This window comes from Bison bison, unplaced genomic scaffold (genome assembly GCF_000754665.1).
Source record: "Bison bison bison isolate TAMUID 2011002044 unplaced genomic scaffold, Bison_UMD1.0 scf7180017864472, whole genome shotgun sequence".
Lineage (NCBI taxonomy): Eukaryota > Metazoa > Chordata > Mammalia > Artiodactyla > Bovidae > Bison > Bison bison.
In genome coordinates, this window is record NW_011495033.1 from 2,470,771 (window position 1) to 2,492,941 (window position 22,171).

Here is a 22,171-nt window from a genome sequence, read left to right on the forward strand (position 1 = left end):
CTCTTCGCATGAGGTGGCCAAAGTACTGGAGTTTCAGCTTGAGCATCATTCCTTCCAAAGAACACCCAGGACCGATCTCCTTTAGAATGGACTGGTTGGATCTCCTTGCAGTCCAAGGGACTCTCAAGAGTCTTCTCCAACACCACAGTTCAAAAGCATCAATTCTTCAGCACTCAGCTTTCTTCACAGTCCAACTCTCACATCCATACATGACTACTGGAAAAACCATAGCCTTGACTAGATGGACCTTTGTTGGCAAAGTAATGTCTCTGCTTTTGAATATGCTATCTAGGTTAGTCATAACTTTCCTTCCAAGGAATAAGCGTCTTTTAATTTCATGGCTGCAATCACCATCTGCAGTGATTTTGGAGCCCTCCAAAATAAAGTCTGACACTGTTTCCACTGTTTCCCCATCTATGTGCCATGAAGTGATGGGACCAGATGATTATATGAAGCCAAAAAAGAGATAATATATGAAAAAGCAGTAATTGCAGGAAAAAAATCTTAAATATCAGTTATTAGTACTATCAGTCACTCAATTCAGTCGTTTAGTTCACGTTCAACTCTTGGCGACCCCATGGACTGCAGCACACCAGGCCTCCTGGTCCATCATCAACTCTTGGAGTTTACTCAAACTCCTGTTCATTAAGTGGGTGAAGCCATCCAACCATCTCATCCTCTGTCATTCCCTTCTCTTCCTGCCTTCAATCTTTCCCAACATCAGGGTCTTTTCCAATGAGTCAGTTCTTTGCATCAAGTGGCCAAAGTTCTGCAGTTTCAGCTTCAGCATCAGTCCTTTCAGAATATTCAGGACCGATTTCCTTTAGGATGGACTGGTTGGATCTCCTTGCAGTCCAAGGGACTCTCAAGAGTCTTCTCCAACACCACGGTTCAAAAGCATCAATTCTTCACCGCTCAGCTTTCTTCACAGTCCAACTCTCACATCCATACATGACTACTGGAAAAACCATACCTTAGACTGGACGGATCTTTGTTGGCAAAGTAATGTCTCTGCTTTTTAATATGCTATCTAGGTTGGTGATAACTTTTCTTCCAAGAAGCAAGCATTTTTAATTTCATGGCTGCAGACACCATCTGCAGTGATTTTGGAGCACCCCAAAATAAAGTCTGTCACTGTTTCCACTGTTTCCCCATCTGTTTCCCATGAAGTGATGGGACCAGATGCCATGATCTTAGTTTTCTGAATGTTGAGTTTTAAGCCAACTTTTTCACTCTCCTCTTTCACTTTCATTAAGAGGCTCTTTAGTTCTCCTTCACTTTCCACCATAAGGGTGGTATCATCTGCATATGTGAGGTTATTGATATTTCTCCCAGCAGTCTTGATTCCAGCTTGTGCTTCATCCAGCCCAGCATTTCTCATGATGTACTTTACATATAAGTTAAATAAGCAGGGTGACAATACACAGCCTTGATGTACTCCTTTCCCAATTTGGAACCAGTCTGTTGTTCCAGGTCCAGTTCTAACTGTTGCTTCTTGACTTGCATACAGAATTCTCAAGAGGCAGGTCAGGTGGTCTGGTAGTCCCATCTCTAAGAATTTTTCACAGTTTGTCATGATCCACACAGTGTATTACTTTCTCTAATTTAATAGTGATCCACAGAGTGTATTACTACTATATCTCATCTCATTAACTATATTTTGCCATATATTATACTAATTTGAATATGTGCTTACTCCCCTCCAGCATCTAAAGGGCCAAGTTAATCTTTTCATTTCTACCTGCTACTGCAACTGACATATTATCTAACAGTAATCAAGAAATAGTTTAGCAAATGGATGAACATGTTTCTTTCATGATAAACTTTAAGAAAACAAGTTATTACACTGGAATATAGTCTAGCAATTCCCACAAATTGTGTGGTAGCTAAATGACTATACATTAAAGGCTGTCTGTTACACTGGTTCTCAATGCATTCTTTAAGATATATATGTATACAGATTATAAAGAAACTAGACAAGACCTACATGTGCCTGAGAACTAATAATAATATAAAATTCCAAATACAGCAAAAATGTTTCATTTTCTTTACTCCTATATGTTATACAAAGTACATATGACTAAATGTAAGAAAAACAGATAAAACAGAGACAAACAATAAAAATTAATTTTCCAACATAATTTCTGGAGGTAAAAACATAACTGATGACTGGACAATTCTGGGTTTAGAGTTTTGGACAAAAATTTTGAATAGAATGAATATTAAGTGGTTTGTGCTGTAAAACTGTCTTACTGTTACAACAAAATAAAGGAACTCCAAGGTAATGTTTGTCAGAGTACACATGAAATGTACAGTTCATAAGATGGCAGTACACATCACAGCTCATGAATCATGAGTACCATACTTATGAAACCTAAATACCATAAGTGAGACAAGGAAAGGTCTCAACAGATGGCCTAAAAGTGGGAAGACTGCAGCTTTAATCAGATGCCCAATGGATCTGACCTTGTCAGTCAAGAACAGCTGTAAAAAAAAATCGAAACTGTGTATAAAATGCTATATTATTAAAGGTGAGGTAAAGGGAGGGAGGAAAAGAACACAGTAAAAAATTATGGATTAAGAGCAGCATAAAAATGCTGGGAGTCCTTAAATAATTTGACATAAAGCTATGAGTCTGTATAAAACCTGGAAAAAACAGATTTAGGATTCGGGGGCAGTAAAGGCTACTCTAACAGCTACTTAAGTATGTAATTGTTGTGGTAAGGGAGAGGGTAGAGGGACAGAAAGGGTCATGAGGAAGGGAAACACAGAGACCTTTGGTTATTGGTGATGTTATTAACATAATGCTCAAGGTGGGTAGGAGGCAATCAGAGGAAAACTCACAAAGACATCATCTGAACTGGACTTTGAATTAAGACAGGAAAGTCAAGGTTGGCAAGAGTCAATGATAAAACTAGGGTAAGCTGGAGATAAGATCAGCAAAGTAGATTAGGACCATATTGGAGCAGCAATGTTTAAAGAACGATGAAATGCGAAATAGAAACCCTGAAATCTAAATCATGGTTCTGCTACTCAATTTGTTGTTAATCATGGATACACTTTCAATCTAATTCTAAGTAAACACCCTACAAAATAATATAAAAGGTAACTTACTCAATATCCTTTCGTACTGATCCCATGAGATTCTCCCTTTCCCGTATTGCCACAAAGTTTGCTTTGGTTTTATGGAATTCATGTGTATAATCCTGCAATAAATTAATATCCAGTCTCAACATAAACTTTTACCTTACTGAGCCAGTTATGTATTGTTATACTACAAATCTCTGTCAAGAAAACCGCTATTTGAGAAATCTAATTGTCAAGACGTAAAAATGCCATTATAACCAGTTTCCCAAAGAGTGACCAACTTTTTTCAAATGAAAACAGTTTGGCACCAGAGGGGTGGTGGTTGTGGTGTATGTATGTGTGGTGTGGTGTGTGTGTGTGTAGTCACTTCAGTTGTATGTATGTACGTGTGTTTGTGAAATCATTTCAGTCTTGTCCAACTCTTTGCAACCCATTGGACTACAGCCTGCCAGGCTCCTCTGCCCATGGGATTCTCCAGGCAAGAATACCGGAGTGGGTTGTAATGCCCTCCTCCAGGGGATCTTCCCGACCCAGGAATCAAACCCAGGTCTCCTCCATCTCCTCCACTGGCAGGAAGGTTCTCTGCCACTAGAGTGCCACCTGGGAAGCCTGGCACGAGGGTAATAGTGCCATCAGATCACCATCCTGTGTATCCTCTCATACCCTGTCTTACAGGGCAGAATTGTAAAGAAAAAATAATCCTCAGATAAAATAACTTCAAATAGCCTAGGATAAAAATTCGGAAGCTCTTTCTACTCATTAGTGTACCCAATGGGGCTTATTTTCAAATTTCATCATTTTGGAACTCCTGCAGAAAGTTATTTCTAAACCAATCAAATGAAGAGAATCGTAAAGAATAAAATAATTTTAGAATATTTCCTTTTTTCTACCATATTTTTAAGTTATTAAGGAATATTCGTTGCTTTTAAAAATTCAGATAAATATATTAAAAAGATAAAAAAACATAATCCCACCTCCCAGAGAGCCCCTATTGATCCTTTAGAAGCAAAAACAATACATGCACGTGGGGCACCATGAACTAAAAGAGCACCTTTTCTTTCAGTTTCTTTCAGGAAATATGTTTTTGCGTATACAAGTTTATTATTTCTTTCATTTATGCTAAAAAAAACTCATAGTCTGCTGTAATCTTCTAAGTTCATAAAATATCAAGTAATCTTTCCCTATTAGCAAACTGAATCTATATTTTTTTAAATTTAATATGTAGTTTTTAAATTATGACTGCATGCTAAGTGCTAAGTTGCTTCAGTTGTGCCTGACTCTTTGCTACCCCATGGACTGTAGCCTGCCAGGCTCCTCTGTTCATGGGATTCTCCAGGAAAGAATACTGGAGTGGGTTGCCACACCCTCCTCCAGGGGATCTTCCCAATCCAGGGATCAAACTAGGGTCTCTTGTGTCTCCAGTGTTGGCAGGTGGATTCTTTACCACTAGCGCCACCACTACTGTAATTTAATAAATTCCCTACGATAAACAATTTAGCTACCTTTTTTTTCCTTTTTCTGGCTGTTAAAAACAGCTTCAATAAACAAGCTGTGTATATATTTTACTGTACTCTCTAGGTATATTTAAAGGGTAAATGCCTGGTAGAATAACTGGGTCAAACAATCTTACACAAAAATTTGGATAGTGCTAAAATGCTTTCTAGAAAGGCTACAACTTACATTTCCAGAAAATAGAAGAGTGTCTATTTTTCTGCACTCTTGACATAAATGGGTTACAAATGGTTCAGTATTTCCTAATCTGACAGGTGAAAAATTTTATCTCATTTTGATTTGCATTTTTTCATTTGAGAATGTGGCTGACCATCTTTTTATGAATTTGGCCACTCATTTCCTGTAAATAAGTTTAAGTCCTTTTCCCACTTTTCTATTGGGTTCCCTTTTTCTTATTTCTATCAGTGTATCTCTGTATCACTTGTTAAAGTTTCTGGTAATAGGTCTTGCTTAGGAAAGTCCTTCGGAGAAGGCAATGGCACCCCACTCCAGTACTCTTGCCTGGAAAATCCCATGGACAGAGGAGCCTGGTAGGCTGCAGTCCATGGGGTCACTAAGAGTCAGACACGACTGAGCGACTTCACTTTCACTTTTCACTTTCATGCACTGGAGAAGGAAATGGCAACCCACTCCTGTGTTCTTGCCTGGAGAATCCCAGGGATGGGGGAGTCTGGTGGGCTGCTGTCTGTGGGGTTGCAGAGAGTTGGACACGACTGAAGTGACTCAGCAGCAGCAGCAGCAGGAAAGTCCTTTACTACCCTGAAATGTATAATTTCAACCACCAAGAAATTTTATAGTTTCTTTTTCTACATATAAATCTTTGACCCATTTGGAATTTACTCTAGATAGGAGGAATGAGATAGAAATTGAGTGCTTCCCCCCTCCCCTCCCCTGCCAGAAATTAGCCAGTTGTAACAACTCTATTTATTTTATAATCTCTTTTTTCCCCATTGATTCAAAATAGTACCTTTCTCAGAAACTAAATTTTCATGCATATTTGGGTCTATATATGAACTCTGTTGTATTCTATTGATCTAATTTTTTCCCAGAATCAAATGGTCTTCATTATTCTAGATTCTTAACAGGTTTTAATCTGTGGTAGAACTAGGTATCTTTTACCACTTACCTTCATCTTCACATGTTTTCTTCTTGGTTATTTTTGTATGACTATAATCTCAAATAAACTTTGGTGGCATTTTGCCATTTTTTAAAAAAATGAAGCAAACAAGAAAAACCCTGTTATTTCCATTGGGATAACATTCAGTGAAAGTTAAAGTCTCTGAGTTGTGTCCAACTCTTTGCGACCCCATGGACTATACAGTCTAAGGAATTCTCTAAGCCAGAATACTGGAGTGGGTAGCCTTTCCCTTCTCCAAGGGCTCTTCCAAACCCAGAGATCGAACACAGGTCTCCTGCATTGCAGGCAGATTCTTTACCAGCTGAACCACAAAGGAAGCCCATGAATACTGGATTGTGTAGCCTTCCCTTCTCCAGCGGATCTTCCCAACCCAGGAATCGAACCAAGGTCTCCTGCATTGCAGGCGGATTTTTTACCAACTGAGTTACCAGGGAACATTCAATGGATAGGCTGATTTAGAGAGAAATCTTTTATGCTCCTCAGGAGAACTTTATATATGTAAGTCCTTCCTATACATTCTTATTATACATAAAACTTTCAGTTTCTTCCACTGTTCTTTCTAACAGGTTATTGTTTGTGTATAAGAAAACTGCTTGCTTTATATATTAATTTTGCAAGTCATCAACTGATTGAATTTTTTTCTAATTTTTGTTTAGTTTTCTTGATTATATTAGCTATATAATCTTATCACCAGTACAGAATACAGATTTTCGTCCCCCTTTTCAGTATTTATATCTTGTTCTTTTTACTGTGTAATTGAACTACAAACAACTTCCACACAATGTTAAATAGATATCTGTGGGGACTATGGGGTATCCTTGTCTTCTTTTTTTTTAATGGGAAAGCTTTTACTACTTTATTATTAAGCAAGATGATAGATTTTAATCTGATGTACACATTTCTGTACTAGGTAAATAAAGTATTCTATTTCTATTTTTAACATGAGTTTTAAAAATTAGAAATGACTGGATTTTTTCAGTATTAAAAAATTTGCCTTCCTATTTGTACTACTATATTTTCAGCACCCTCCCATGTAAATCTTTTAGGAGTTTATTTGTTTCATTGGTATACTTTTAATATTTTTCTCAAACAATACATTAAATATAGCAAATTACTTCTCTTCCCTGCTATCTTCAAAGCCTGATGAAAGTATACTAGAAACCATCATGACTGCTTATGTGTGACCACTGGCTACTTCACTGCTTCAGCTGGGTAGCAAGATCTCCCACAGCAGTAACATACTTACCGACTGATGAATATGATTCAGTTTTACCAGGCAAAAGACAGAGCTAATAAACATTTTTAGAATTTTATAGTAACAAGAAAAAAAAAAGCAAAACAGGACAAACTTCCATAGCACAGCATCTACCCTCTTGGAAGATTTTTCCCTTTGTTCTCCTAAATACATGTGTACATGTTCTCTTCATGGAGTAAAGAAAACTCAAAAGCCTCTTATGATGACATAAAAATCTCAAGCCCAATGTATTACCTGCAGTATGTCTCTATGTCGCTGTAACGTGTGCATCAGCGCTGCATTCAAGGAGGGCACACCTGCGCTGTTGGTGTATTCTGCCATTTTATCATTTACTCCTGTAAGCTAAAACAGAAAAAAAGGAAAGAAAGAAAACCCATACAAACATTTCAGAAAGCACGATAAAGAGATAAAAGCAAATTAAATGCCTATATGCCCTTCTGGCTAACAGCAAAAAAATAAAAACAAGAGACAGCATGTAAGGATTTGGTATTTCCCCAAAATAACCCAAAAGGGCTAATAAAATAGGACCTTGGAATGGCCGTTATCAAAACTCAAGTGGCCTGGGGAGGCACACATCTTGAATGAAAGGGTAATTTCAATAAATATGTCTGCATTAATATCATCTGGTACCATACCTAACAAGTACAGTTACTAGGAAAATAATCCTTTAACAGAAGGTACTCACTCTTGCCAAAAGCTGTTCAATCTCAATCGCCATAGTTTCAAACATTCTGTCTTGGCTTGATCCATTTAAAAGGGGTGTTGTGTCAGAGCTAAAAACAAGTTCAAATAAAGAGAATCTATTACTTAAACCTAATCCTTTAAAATATACTTAAAATGATAAGGTAATTATTTTTAAAAAGGTCAAGTGGAACCCCTGAGACATTCTTTTTGTTTCATAAAAAAATGTAATTTTTATTAAAGTTTTCTTGTAAAGATCACACATCCTGAATATTAAATTCAGTATTAAATAAAATTGAATGTACGACTGTCCCAATCTTAATAATGCAAAGAAATTCTAAATGCTTGCTTCCTGTTTCCCAAACTAAAATAACTTAAGCTATGACAGTGCCTAATTAAATGCTGGATCTGAAGGAACAAATTATGTGAAATAAAACTGCAGAACTACATAATACAGCATGTGAGAGGAGCCATAAATGTATTAGAGAGATTACGTTAGATCTGTGAGAAATAATCTTTAAATTTTTTCCTCTAAGTTCTATCTTCCTTCCATGACTCTTTCCAAAATGAAATAAAATTGAGATTTAAACAATCCACAAACTGGGTAAATAATATTAAATAATCAGGAATTGGCTTCAAGTCTAATAAAGATAGCTACGTCTGGCAGGGAAGTTTTAATATCAATCTTTTACATTTCCTCTTAGATTATATAATTACTTTTGTTTTGCTTTGCAAAAATGTATTGAACTGTCTTCTAAAGTCTGGAAAGTCAAACATAATTTTTACAAGTGAAACTTATGTTTGACAGATTCAAATTCTAAAACCAAATGTCTTGAAAGTTTCTGTCTCTTCTGAAAAACCATTAACCTTCATTAAGTCCCCAAGTGGTATATATTATCATATAAGCAGCTGTAGCTCAATACTCGGAGAAGGCAATGGCACCCCACTCCAGTACTCTTGCCTGGAAAATCCCATGGATGGAGGAGCCTGGTAGGCTGCAGTCCATGGGGTCACTAGGAGTCGGACACGACTGAGCGACTTCACTTTCACTTTTCACTTTCATGCATTGGAGAAGGAAATGGCAACCCACTCCAGTGTTCTTGCCTGGAGAATCCCAGGGACAGAGGAGCCTAGTGGGCTGCTGTCTATGGGGTCGCACAGAGTCGGATACAACTGAAGCAACTTAGCAGCAGCTCAATACTGGTCTTATTTACACTGAACACAGATAAATACCAAACAATGACTATGTTCTCCACTCTTACTAAGACTTTGTCTTGCCCTGGGGCAGTTGCTTCATCAGTTTGCTTCCCTGGTAGCTCGACGGTAAAGAATCTGCCTGCAATGCAGGAGACCCGGGTTCAATCTCTGGGTTGGGAAGATGCCCTGGAGAAGGGAATGGCAACCCATTCCAGTATTTTTGTCTGGAGAATTCCAGAGACAGAGGAGCCTGGTGGGCTACAGTCCATGAGGTCAGAGAGTCAGACACGAGCAACTAACACTAACACTTCTTTTTTAAATGGCAAAATTGACCTTGGCTCTTTCTCTTTTCTACATACACATTTACAGCAACAGTAACAAACAGTGAAATAGCCAAAAAGTAGCTAATAAGGAGGATTTTCAATTTAGGATGCTTAGGTCCAAATTTTTCTTTAAAATTTTAATTCATTCACCTTAAAATATCTCATTCTTTATTACGTGTCAGAGTCAACCCAAGGTTCCATGGTTATCTCTTAGAATGTGCCCAGGGGAAATACTTTATACACTACTAATGCAGATCCTCCCCTACCAGATATATGAAAAAGAACAATGGGCCAATGATGTACGCTCCATCAGGAAGAAAACTGCCTCTATCTTGTTCACAGATACAAGCCTACCACCTAGAACAGTGCTTGGCACATGGCAGATGCTCATTAAAATCCTTGCTGAATGAATGAGGAGGCAATCTCTACATTCACCACCTCAGGGAGGTATGAGTCCAGGGAAATGAGGGAAATATCCTCTCCACAATACTGAGACTCAGTTAAATGTAATGCATTTCATAAGTATGTGGTGATTCACAGACCACATAGTTCTCAAAACACAGAAAGTAAAAAAAATAACTCCTGGAAGAAAAATTCTGGGCATCACTGAGTTTATTCATTATGATGTGCTTTCAATCTGGGCAACAAATGCTTTAAGATGCACTGGATCCCCATGGCCCTAGGTTTCTTGTTAAAAGGGACAGTGAGAGTGAAGTAACCCCACAAACTCATCCTCAATTTGTTGTAGAATTTCTGATGGAATGTTTTCAAATAGTTTCCCCCTTTAAAGGAGTCATAAAAGTACAAGTATACCTCAGAGATACTGTGGGTTTAGTTCCAGACCACCACAATAAAGCAAGCATTTCAATAAAGTGAATCACACTAATTTTTTTGTTTTTCAGTGCACATAAAAGTTGTTAACACTTTACTGTAATCTGTTAAGTATGCAATAGTATTATTCTTAAAAAAAAAAACAATGTACACACTGGAATTTAAAAATACTTTATGGCTTTAAAATGCTAACCATCACCTGAGTCTTCAGGGAGTAATCTTTTTGCTGATGGAGGGTCTTGCCTTGATACTGATAGCTACTGACTGACTAGGGTGGTGGCTGGTAAAGGCTGGGGTGGCTGTGGCAATTTTAAAAAATAAGACAACACTGAAATTGTTGAACTGACTCTTCATGAACGATTTCTCTACAGCATGCGATGCTATTTGACAGCATTTTACCCACAGCAGAACTTCTTTCAAGACTGGAGTCAATTCTCTCAATTGCTGCTGCTGCTCTATCAACTAAGTTTATGTAATATTCTAAATACTTTGTTGTCGTTTCAACGATCTTCATAGCATCTTCACCAGGAGAAGTAGATTCTATCTCAAGAAACCATTTATCTATAAGAAACTTAGACACACACACACACAAATATATCCATGCATGTGCGCTTGCTAAGTTGCTTCACTCAAGTCCGACTCTTTGCAATCCCATGGACTATAGCCTGTCTGTCCTCCGTCCATGGGATTCTCCAGGCAAGAATACTGGAGTGGGTTGCCATGCCCTCCTCCAGGGGATCTTTCTGACCCAGGCATTGAACTCAAATCTCTTATGTCTCCTACACTGGCAGACAGGTTCTTTACCACCGGGGAAGCCCATATATATCCATATGTATACATGTATCTGTATCTATATCTATCTGTAAATATATATAAGAAATAACTTATCATCTGTGGCAGTTCAGTTACAGCTTCAGACTCCACTTCTAACTCTAACTTCTAATTCTCTTGCTATTTCCACCACATGCGCAGTTACTTTCTCCACAGAAGTCTTGAATCCCCTCAAAGTTATCCATGAGGGTTGGAATCAACTTCTTCCAAATACCTGGTAACATTATTTTGACCTCTTCCTGTGATCTTAATGCTCTTAATGGCATCTAGAATGGTGAATCCTTTCTAGAAGGGTTTCAGTTGACTTGGTCCAGACCTATCAGAAGAAGCACTATCTGTGGAAGCCATGTAATGTTTGTTCTTTTTTGAGAAACTGGTATACTACTCTTTGAACAGATGTAAATATAGTCTTATCTTTGAACCTCACTTTAGGCCATCCACTTATTTAAAAAAATATTAGGAAATACTTAAGACAGGAAGATAGATAGATAGCGGCTTCCATTATTTATTATTTCTTCAGTAATAAGACTTGAAAGTTGAAATTACTCCTTGATCCATGGGCTACAGAACGGACACTAACACAGGCATGAAAATAACATCAACCTCACTGTACATCTCCATGCGAGCTCCTGGGTGAACAAGGTGCATTGTCAGTGTGCAGTCATATTTTGAAAGGAATCTTTTTCGGAAGGGTAGGTTTCATCAGTGGGCTTAAAATATTCTGTTGTAAACACATGTGTTATCATCCAGGCTTTGTTGTTCAATTTATGGAGCACTGGCAGAGCAGATCTAGCACAATCTTTAAGGGCCCTAGGATTTCTGAAATGGTTAATGGTCAATGGCTTCAACTTAAAGTCATCAGCTGCATTAGCCCCTAACAAGAGAGTAAATCTGTCCTTTGAAGCTTTCAGACATCAACTTCTAACTATGAAAGTCCTAGATGACACCTTTCAATAGAAAGCTGTATCATCTATATTGAAAACCTGCTAGTTAATGTCACCACCTTCATTAATTCCCTTAGCTGGATCCGCTAGATAACTTGCTACAACTTCTATGAATATATCAGCACTTGTGGTTTCTCCTTGCTCTCTGACGTTATAGGGATGTCTTCTCTCCTTAAACCTCACAAACCAACCTCGATTAGCTTCTGCAGCTTCCCCTCTCAGCTTCACAGAACTGGACAGAGTTAGTGCTTTGCTCTGGATTAGGCTCTGGCTTCAGGGAATGCTGTGGCTGGTTTGATCTGTTCAGACCACTAAAACTTTCTCTGTATGAGCAGTGAGGCTGTTCACTCTCTTATCATTTGTGTGCTTCCGGGAGCAGCAGCATTAAGCTTCTTTCAAGAGCTTTTCCTTTGTGTTCAGAACTTGGTTGTTTAGCCTAGCCTTTGACCTATCTCGATTTTCAGTATGAATTCCTTTCCAAGCTTAAAATCATTTCCAGCTTTTGATTTAAAGTGACAGACACTTTCACTTGAACACTTAGAGGTCACTGTAGAATTATTAATTGGTTTAATTTCAATATTGTTGTGTCTCAAGGCATAGGAAGGCCTGAGGAGAGGGAAAGAAAAGGGAGAACGACCTGTCCATGGAGGAGTCAGAACACACACATTGATTAACTCTGCCATCTTACAAGGGTGTAGTTTGCGGTGCCCCCAAACAATTACAATAGTAACATCGACTAAGCCCATGTGCCACAACTACTGAGTCTCTGTTCTAGAGCTTGGGAGCCACAACTACTGAAGTTCAAGTGCCCGAGAGCCCGTGCTCCACAACAAGAGAAGCCCCAGCACTGCAGCGAAGAGTAGCCCCAACTTGCCACAACTAGAGAAAGCCTATGCAGCAACGAAGACCCAGCACAGCCAAAGATAAATAAATTTTTTTTTTTAAATAATGTTAAACAAAAAAGCAAGTTAAAAAGTAACCATTATGAATCGTTCAGGAACACAAATATACGTAGTAAAAACATATGGAGATTATAGGGAGGGAGAAAATGGGATGCCATCAGGGGCTTCAAATGAACTGATAATGATTATTTCTTAAAGTGGGAGATAGTCACACAGGGATCCATTATGTTATCCCTTCTATCTTCCTGTCTTAAGTATTTCCTAATATTTTTTTAAATAAGTGGATGACCTAAAGTGAGATTCAAAGATAAGACTACATTTACATCTGTTCAAAGAGCAGTATACCAGTTTCTCAAAAAAGAACAAACATTACATGTACACACTGCTATATTTAAAATGGATAACCAACAGGGACCTAGTGAATAGCACAGAGAACTCTATTCAATGTTATGTGGCAGCCTGGATGATGCGAGGGGAGCTTGGGGGAGAATGGATACATGTATATGTATGGCTGAGTCTCTTTACTGTTCACCTGAAATCATCATAACACTGTTAATCAGATATACCCCAATACAAAAAAAAAAAAAAAGAACCAAAATTTAAAATAGCTTGGATCATTAACAGTGAGGACATATACACTGCATTAGATTAATTCTAAAACACCAGAATAGCAGTAGGTATACTTTGCATTTGAGTAGTCCCTCAGATCCATTTAGCAATCAGAAAATGTAAGAAGCACAACGTGGGCAAAGCAACATTTCCTTATACGGGATGAAACAGAAATTTACTTCTGATGAACTCATTCTTAAACCTTAGCATTTCCCTCCTGATACCAACACAATTTTTGTCTAAGGATTCCAAATAAATGTCAGTCTCTAGAATTAATAATTTTTATAAATCACTTTAAAAACCACCAAAAATTCACCAACAGACCAAGTTACAGAGATATATTTTACTTTATTTTTTTTAATGCTTTAAAAATATTATATAACTATAAGGCAAAAGAGAGAGAATCTGGTAGTACCTATACCTGTCGCGTCTTCCATCTCGGGCACTGCTGTGACTGTAACTTGTACATAGTTTACTGAAGGAAACTAGTTTCAGGTCAAGTTCATTTTCCAGCTGTCGAGCCTGTTTCCTGAGATCTTTAACAAAATTACAAAAGCAAATAATTAGACACAAAAAGTCCTATAAACAACACAAAGCTTCTGAAGAAAACAAACTATGAAGACGATCATACATCTAGAGTACTAGAAGATGCGAACCAAACACTTACCCATGGAAACACACTGTCACTTATTAAACTTCAGATGAGGCAAAAAGGGGAGAAATAGTGGGACATGCAAATTTTCGGCTTTATCCTAAAGACAGCTAGACAATGAATGTTGTTCTAACGTCCCTGAAATTATTTCTATAGCAGTTAACTAAAATTTTGTAACTCAGGGGAAAACAGAAGAGAACAAATCACCAAAGGAACTGAATATGGTTTATGACCAGCACTGTATCCATTTACCAGCTAATTTTATAAAAAAGAAACCATCACTATTTTTGACAGGGATTATCCTATCTCTTTAAGTGTCAAAGCTTTACTAGGCTTATGAAATTTATGAAATTCTTAACAACAGAGTGAGTGATTGTTAGAGAGAAAAAAATCACTGACAAAGATTTAAAAAACTATCTTTCGACAAGCTTACTGAAAGATATTTGAAGAGGCTGAGTTTAACAGTAAATGAACAATGTGCTACCGACAAGGTCAACTCTAAGTATGACAGAAATAAGAGCATAAGTTTGAAGCGAACAGAAGAAAACATACATGGAGAGAAACTGGCATCATGTAATAGTTTGGCATCTAAGTTGAGTGAGAGAAGCCAGTCCAGTAACTCTTATCTAGAAATGAGTACTTTCATTCATGATGAAGTAGAGGTCAAAATAAAACTACTGGAATATAGAACACATAGTATAAACATCTCATCTTTCAGGAATAAGAATATAAAACACATTTCAATACACTAACCAGCAACCAGATGTAGGAAGCGCCATGCAGGTAATACAGTGAAGTACATTTTCCCAGAGACTAAACGTCACAATCTCAGCTCAGCCTAAAGTTCTCTGAGAACTGGCTCTGAGATTTATTCACAATCGATTTAACCTACAAATCTCAGCTTTTTGCTTTATAAATCTTTACCTTCAGAGTTTTTCTATGCATTACTAATCATGTATTTAAAGCACCTGGCACAGAACTATAGACACAGGGAAGAAACCTGCTGGACACAGAGGCAGGTGGGAAGGGTGGGATGAACTGGGAGATTAGGTTTGACATAAATACACTACTTAAAAAAAAAAAAAAAATTGGGCTTCCCTCATAGTTCAGTTGGTAAAGAATCTGCCTGCAATGCAGCAGACCTGGGTTCGATTCCTGGGTTGGGAAGATCCCCTGGAGAAGGAAATGGCAACCCACTCCAGTATTCTTGCCTGGAGAATCCCATGGACAGAGGAGCCTGGCAGGTACAATCCATGGGGTCCAAAGAGTCGGACACAGACTTAGTGACTAGAGAGAGAGATGCCTAAAATAGCTCGTGGGAACAGGGAGCCCCAGCACAGGGAGCTCAGCTCCTGCTCTGTGATGACCTAGATGGGTGGGATGGGAGAGGCGGGGGGAGTTCAAGAGGGACGGGATAGATGTATCCACACAGCTGATGCACTTCACTGTACAAGAGCAACGAACACAACACTGTAAAGCAAGTATACTCAACAAAAAGATAAGCTGCTATAATTATTATAGCACGATGCTTCAAAACAGTATAGCCTAATGACTAAAGATACCAATAACCACCTCTACATAATTTAAAAATATTTTCTAGCTAGCACACACATTTCAAATAAGCATTTTAATACGTTTTAAACTATTAGCACACTTCTCTGTAATTAGTAATTGTCTTCTCTAGTACTGAGCGACTTCCCTTTCACTTTTCACTTTCCTGCATTGGAGAGGGAAATGGCAACCCACTCCGGTGTTCTTGCCTGGAGAATCCCAGGGACGGGGGAGCCTGGTGGGCTGCCGTCTGTGGGGTCGCACAGAGTCGGACACTACTGACAAGACTTAGCAGCAGCAGTATAAAGTATCAAGTAAGAGCATATTCAAAGTATGACAGCCAAGTACTCATGAACTTAGAATGAAGTATTTTAGACCAAGAGGCTGATTGTGACAATTCTGTTATTAAATAGGTTAAAAAGGAAAGGGGTTTCGGAGAGTAGTTTCTATTATATTTTGCAGAAGACCAAAGAGACAATTTAAAAAAAAAAAAAGGTGAGCCTTCTCTGATCTCTGTTCATCATCATGGTTCAGAAATGAGTTTTACCTGAGACCACTTTATCGAATCATATTTTCAGGAATTAAATAAACGTACTTGTCAAGTCACAAGATGGTTTTTTTTTTTTTTTGGTAGAAGAGGTATAGCAGATGCAATCATTACAATTCACATTGATTCTCTCAACTTTCTCTTTTTAACAAAACCGATCTCCGGAGCAGAGGGTAAAGTTATTTCCTCTGCCTTAAAACGCGACTCGCCACCCAATCCCAGCCCGAAGTCCCAGCCCGAAGCTGCCAAGGGGACCCGACAGGAGGGAGTCATTCCGCTCATACAACTTCCCTCGATGGACCGGACCGACAAGTTCCTCCTTTCTCTTTTCCTACTCAATTGTCCAACAGCGACCTCAACTCTAAGGCGCTGACTCCTCCAGACTTCTGGATTCGACACTCGTTTCCTCTGAGTTCACACCCCAGACCCCTCCGTCCAAGTTCCGCTACCGCCTCAGCCCAGCTCTCCTCCGGAGAATCAGACCCTCTTTCTGTCGGCCGCGGCTCAGCCTTCTCTGCCCAACACCTGCCCCAGGTCCCGCTGTCGATCAGGTCAGCCTCCTCCCCAGACCGTACGGTTTCTACAACTCCCAGGCCCGAGGACTCTCTGTAGACCAGCCCTACCCCTCAACTCAGCCGCTCTGGAGGCCAGGCTCTTCCCTCTGCTGCCTCCGCCAAGACCCGTCCTTACTCAGCCCCTCTGCCCCTTGGCAAGTCGTACAAGGAGGTCTCCCCTCACCTTCCCAGTAATTGCTCGTTCCTGCCGCCATCTTTGTTGTCCAACGTCAGTGGGGATAGGAGAGTAGAGGCGAGGGGAGCCAGAGAGTCACGTCCACGCCTTCTTCCGCTGGGCGCCAGGGCCGATGGGATACGTGAGCTTCCACAGACACCGCCACCTGGTGGTCAATATATTATATTACACCTTTTGACTAGCGAGATGGACAGCTTCAGATTTAGCGCCTGACACTCCCTGAACATCTGTCTTTTTGGTGTCTGTATTCGCTCTCCGCGTCCCAAACCCTTGAGCATCATCGCCTTGAGCTGGCTGGGTTTATCCCCTCTTTAGGCGATACCTCCCCTGGAGAAGGACATGGCAACCCACTCCAGTACTCTTGGCTGGAAAATCCCATGGACGGAGGGGCCTGGTAGGCTACGGTCCATGGGGTCGCCAAGAGTCGGACACGACTGAGCGACTTCACTTTCACTTTTCACTTTCATGCATTGGAGAAGGAAATGGCAACCCACTCCAGTGTTCCTGCCTGGAGAATCCCAGGGATAGAGAAGCCTGGTGGGCTGCCCTCTATGGGGTCGCACAGAGTCGAACATGACTGAAGCGACTTAGCAGCAGCAGGAGATGCAGCGGGAGCTATCTCCCAGGCTGAGAAGAAAGTCATCCTCAGACCGAACTGCCTGTTTCCTTCATCTTCTCTCAAACGTGTATCTTTAGCCACCTCTTTCTCTTCTCGGAGCCAGAGGCTCTTTTCTTCCAGAGACCAACCTGTGCATCCTACCTCCGCCTTGTATCATGTTCTGTTTCAAGAACCTCCTTTAGCCATTTGTTAAAAAGTAGTTCAGCTGGAGACAAATTCTATTAGTTTTTCTTCATCTGAGATGTCTGGATTTCCCCTTCATTCCTGAAAAATTTCGTTGCCAGGTTAGGAATCTGGGGCTGACAATTGCTTTTTCCCCCCAGCACTTGAAAAATGTGCCAATTCCTTCCTGATTCCACAGTTTCTGATGAGAAATTGGCTGTTATTTGAATTTTTTTCCACTAATATATTTCTTCTCTCTCCTTTAAAAACTTTTTCAGTATCTTTAGTTTCCAGAAGGTTGATTATGGTGGGTCTTAGCGTAGGTTTCTTTGGCTTTAATCATTGTATTTTTCAGATCAAAAATTTTCATTTGGTTCCTTATTATATCTTTTATTTAATTGGTGAAAGTTTTTCTTTGCAGAGATTCTTTTTATCATTTATTCTAAGATTATTTGTAATTGCTCATTGAACTATTTTTATTATATCCTTGTCAGATAATTTCCATGTCTGTATCATTTTGATGTTGGCATCTGTTGTCTTTTTTCATTCAAGTTGAAATTTTCTGGGGTCTTGGTATAATGAGTGATTTTAAAAATTGTATTCTGGATATTTTAGGTATTATATTCAATAAGACTCTGGATCTTATTTAACACCTCTGTTTAAGCAGAGCTCCTTTGGCTCTATGCTGATGGGAAAGAGTAGAACCTTGTTACTACTAGCTGGGAGTGAAAGTTCACACACACATACACACACACACACACACACCACCCCCTCCACCTTGGCCTTTGCTGTTAACCCAGGTGGGAAGAGTGACTTGTTACTGCTGCCCACGTGCCCTCCACTGACACCATGACAGGGGACTTCATTATCACTGTGTGGTAGTGAGAGTCCTAGTTCCGCACGTGGCCCTCTTTGATACCACCCAGGCAGTGGGGAGGAGTGCTAGGCTGCCCGTTCAGCCTATGCTGGCGGAGGGTAGAGATGGCCTCGGTTTTTTCTGTAGCGATTGGCTGGAGTAGTACAACTGTTATCTAAGACTGTTCTGCCCTGGTAGGTTGCCCCTTTCCTGGTTCTTTGGCTGGAGAAGGCTTTTCTTTAATTTTTTTTGTCTGTGCCCTTTGGCATTTCTGGGTTGTTAGTGTCTCCAGGATCCATTATGGGATACATGAGGCATCATCTATTATGATATACATGAGGCAAAAAAGAAAACCCAGGGAACTCACCACTGTGTCATTTCTTAGATGCAGGAGGTCACTTGGAGGTTCCTGGTGGCCTTCTTCTCTCTACCTGAGTCTCCTTTATGTATAATGCATGAATTTTTTGGTTTTTTGCTGTGCTTGGTAGGAGGAATAGAACTACATCTAGTCCATTTTGTCCTGAAGTGAAAGTCTCCAATTTTTAATGTTAATTATCTGCCAAGGGCTTCCCAGGTGGAGCTAGTGGTAAAGAACCTGCCTGCCAATGCAGGAGATGTAAGAGACGTGGGTTCAATGCCTGGGTCAGGAAGATCCCCTGGAGGAGGGCATAGCAACCCACTCCAGTATTCTTGCCTGGAGAATCCCACGAACAGAGGAGCCTGGTGGGCTATAGTCCATAGGGTCGCAAAGAGTTGGACACGACTGAGCGACTTAGCACAATTATCTGCTAAAATTCTTCCATCTTGTTTTACTTTCTTGAATTTATTCCTTGCCATTATTTTAAAGTCTGATTGGTAACTGACAAATCTGTGACTTCTGTGGCAGTGTTTCCATTTTTTTCCTTGATCTTTCATCATTTGAGATGGGACAATAAAAGGAACTTTAAATTGGATGTTATACATTATAGATTAAAATTTGTAGTAATCGTAGGAGACTCTAGGGGTTATCTTCCTCCACACAATTTTCTGCTTCTTGTAGGCACTTCCTGTAGGTGCAGATCAGTTCACTCCAGTATGGGGTGGGACTAATACCAAGTGGGATTCTATGTAAAATTTGGCCTGTTTTCAGTTACTTGTAATTACTGCTACTCATAATGTGTAGTCATGCAAGTGTCCTAATTGAAAGTCTGATGACCAGTAGTGCCCCCTTCCTTGACAGGTGCTGAACTCACATTACCTGCCTAAAGCTTCTGTGTGGGTTCTCTGCTACTGTGTCTCTCTTATCACTTACGAGTCAACAGATGCCTTAAGGTGAAAACTTCATCACGTTCACCTCTGAGCTCCCTCTGCTAGGGTCTTGACCCTTAAGTCCTTGTTACTTTAGTAACTTTCCAATCCTTCGACAGGTTTTATCTTTTTAAAAAAAATTTATTTCTGTCTGCGCTGAGTCTTCCTCTAGTTGTGGTGAGCAGGGGCTCCTCTCGAGTTGGGGTGTGTGGGCTTCTCATTGCAGAGGCTTCTCTTGTTGAGGTGCACAGGCTCTAGGTACTCAGGCTTCAGGAGTTGCAACACATGGACTCAGTCATCGTGGCTCACAGGCTTAATTGCCCTGTGGCTTGTGGAATCTTTCCAGCCCAGGGATTGAACCCGTGTCCCCTGCATTGGCAGGCAGATTCCCCACTACTGAGCCGCCGGGGAAGCCCAGTTTTCATTTATCTTGCAGGACTCTAAATTGTCCTCTTTCTCTTTTTGTTCCCATCACCCAATTGTCAAAGGGTGCTTCTTTTGTCCTTCTTCCTGTGTGTCCAAGATTGACTCGTTATTGTTGTTTCTTGTTATTGTTCAGTCACTTAAGTTGTGTTTGACTCTTTTCGACCCCTTTAAGTTATACTCACTCCGAAGCCTATTCTATATGGTTTGTGCTCTGATCTGATCTGCTTGGACATGTTTGTTTTCTTTTTTAGGCCATTCAGACTTAAGATACACTTCCAGAAAGACTTTTCTGGAAGTAGTTTTACACTAACTTTAGGCCCAGTGCTGAAATTCCTCTTCTGCCTTTCTCCACAAAGCCTTGTACTGGGCTAGGGCTGGGGCAGGGCAGGTGAGAGTGCATGCTGAGATTTGGTTATTTTTCTCACCTTATTGTTAGTTTGGAGTTTTGAAATTCTCTGGCTTCAACTTACACTGAGGTTTCAGTATATTTACTTTTTCCTTCTTGTTTTTTGCATTATTTTCCAGTGAAATAATGGGAGACAGGTAGCTTAAGCTGCCACCCATGTTTTCAGTGATCTGGATGTTCACCTCAATGTTTATGACATAAACCAAAAGGTTCTTGTTCTTTCCGAGAAAACTCCAAAAATCCAGGAAAATACTTCAAATATTGGGGGACAGAGAACCATCATTACTGTTCATTTCTCGCAGCAGTTAAGTAAGGCTGTTTTCACTGAGTAAGCATAAGTATAATCTAATTTTACTTAAAACCAAATATGAAGCATTGGGCATAATTTAAAAATTTACTGCCATTCCCAGGTGGCGCTAGTGGTAAAGTCTGCCTGCCAATGCAGGAGACTTTAGAGATGCAGGTTCAGTTCCTGAGTCAAGAAAATCCCCTGGAGAAGGGCACGGCAACCCACTCCAGTATTCTTGCCAGAAGAATCCCATGGACCGAAGAGCCTGGTGGGCTACCCAGTCCATAGAGTTGCAGAGTCAGACACGACTGAAGTGACTTAGCACAGCACAAGCCGTGCTACATACAACTTATGGAACCACATAATGGAAGTTTTTATTTTTAGTATTCATGTCTAGGGATTTCTTCTAAATTAAAAAGGCCACCTGTAAACCCATCTTTAGTTCATATATGTGATTAAAATAACTTTCTTTCAAAGTGATCCGAAAACAGCAAAGGATACTGGTTACCAAGGTCATTCAATTTCTGAATCACATACAATGTTGGGCCCTTTGCTAATATCATTTTGCTTCATTCCCACTATAGTTCTATCGGGTATTATTCCTTAACCAGTAGAGAAACTGAGAAAATGTTAAGCTTGTACAAAACAAAGTCACAGAGGAAGCAAGTGGCAGAGCCAAGAGTCAATGGGAGACTGATTCAGCTCTGAAGTCTGTGCTCAACTCTGTGTTGTACCGCTTCCATAGCAGACTCTTTTTTTTTTTAGAGGAACCAGTCACAAGAGAAGTACAGCTTATTTCCATTTCTATTCTCTGGCCTGGAGTATGAATTCCTGCAGAGCCCTTTTTTTTTTTAATATAACTTTGTTTTCTCAATTCCTGTTAGAGCAACAGTATCAACAAATCATTGCTAAGTGAAAAGGGGCTTTTAAGTTCATTACCACTGTGTCTAAAAGTGCCAGAACATATTACTCTAACTCTGCTTATCTATGAAAAGAACCAAATTTAGAACAAGCAAGCTTGAGATGGATACATAAACCTTTCCATGGCCAGTTTTATTATGTTCCTTGTGGAATGACTAGACTCACACATCAATCTAGCTGACCTGTGGCTATTATGTAATTATTCCAGAAACATAGTTTTATGTTAAGCCAATTCGTGAAGACAGAAACACTCTGCAGCTAACAACCTGTATTCTTTGGTACTATTTTTCCCCTCAAAAGGTAGAAACACTAAATCCATAACTTTTGAACTGAGACAATAACCTTTTCTGGTCTACTGCTTTTGAAAAAAGATTATGAGACAAAACACAAAGAAA

At 39.7% G+C, this 22,171-nt stretch overlaps 1 protein-coding gene across 3 annotated transcripts in view; it reads right to left on the bottom strand.

The window, feature by feature from the left end:
* The window catches only part of GOSR1 (golgi SNAP receptor complex member 1), a 39,389-nt gene extending 22,500 nt beyond the window's left edge, over positions 1-16,889 (bottom strand). For 2 of the 3 annotated variants that reach the window (XM_010861364.1, XM_010861366.1), the window contains exons 1-5: positions 16,799-16,889; positions 13,726-13,846; positions 7,678-7,765; positions 7,227-7,334; positions 3,115-3,206 (exon numbers count right to left, since the gene is read on the bottom strand). In XM_010861364.1, coding sequence (XP_010859666.1) covers positions 3,115-3,206; positions 7,227-7,334; positions 7,678-7,765; positions 13,726-13,846; positions 16,799-16,829 — 440 coding nt within the window. In that variant the 5' untranslated portion in view covers positions 16,830-16,889. The remainder of the gene's footprint in view (positions 1-3,114; positions 3,207-7,226; positions 7,335-7,677; positions 7,766-13,725; positions 13,847-16,798) is intronic. The other variant, XM_010861365.1, reaches the window with a different exon arrangement.
* Positions 16,890-22,171: the final 5,282 nt, after the last annotated feature.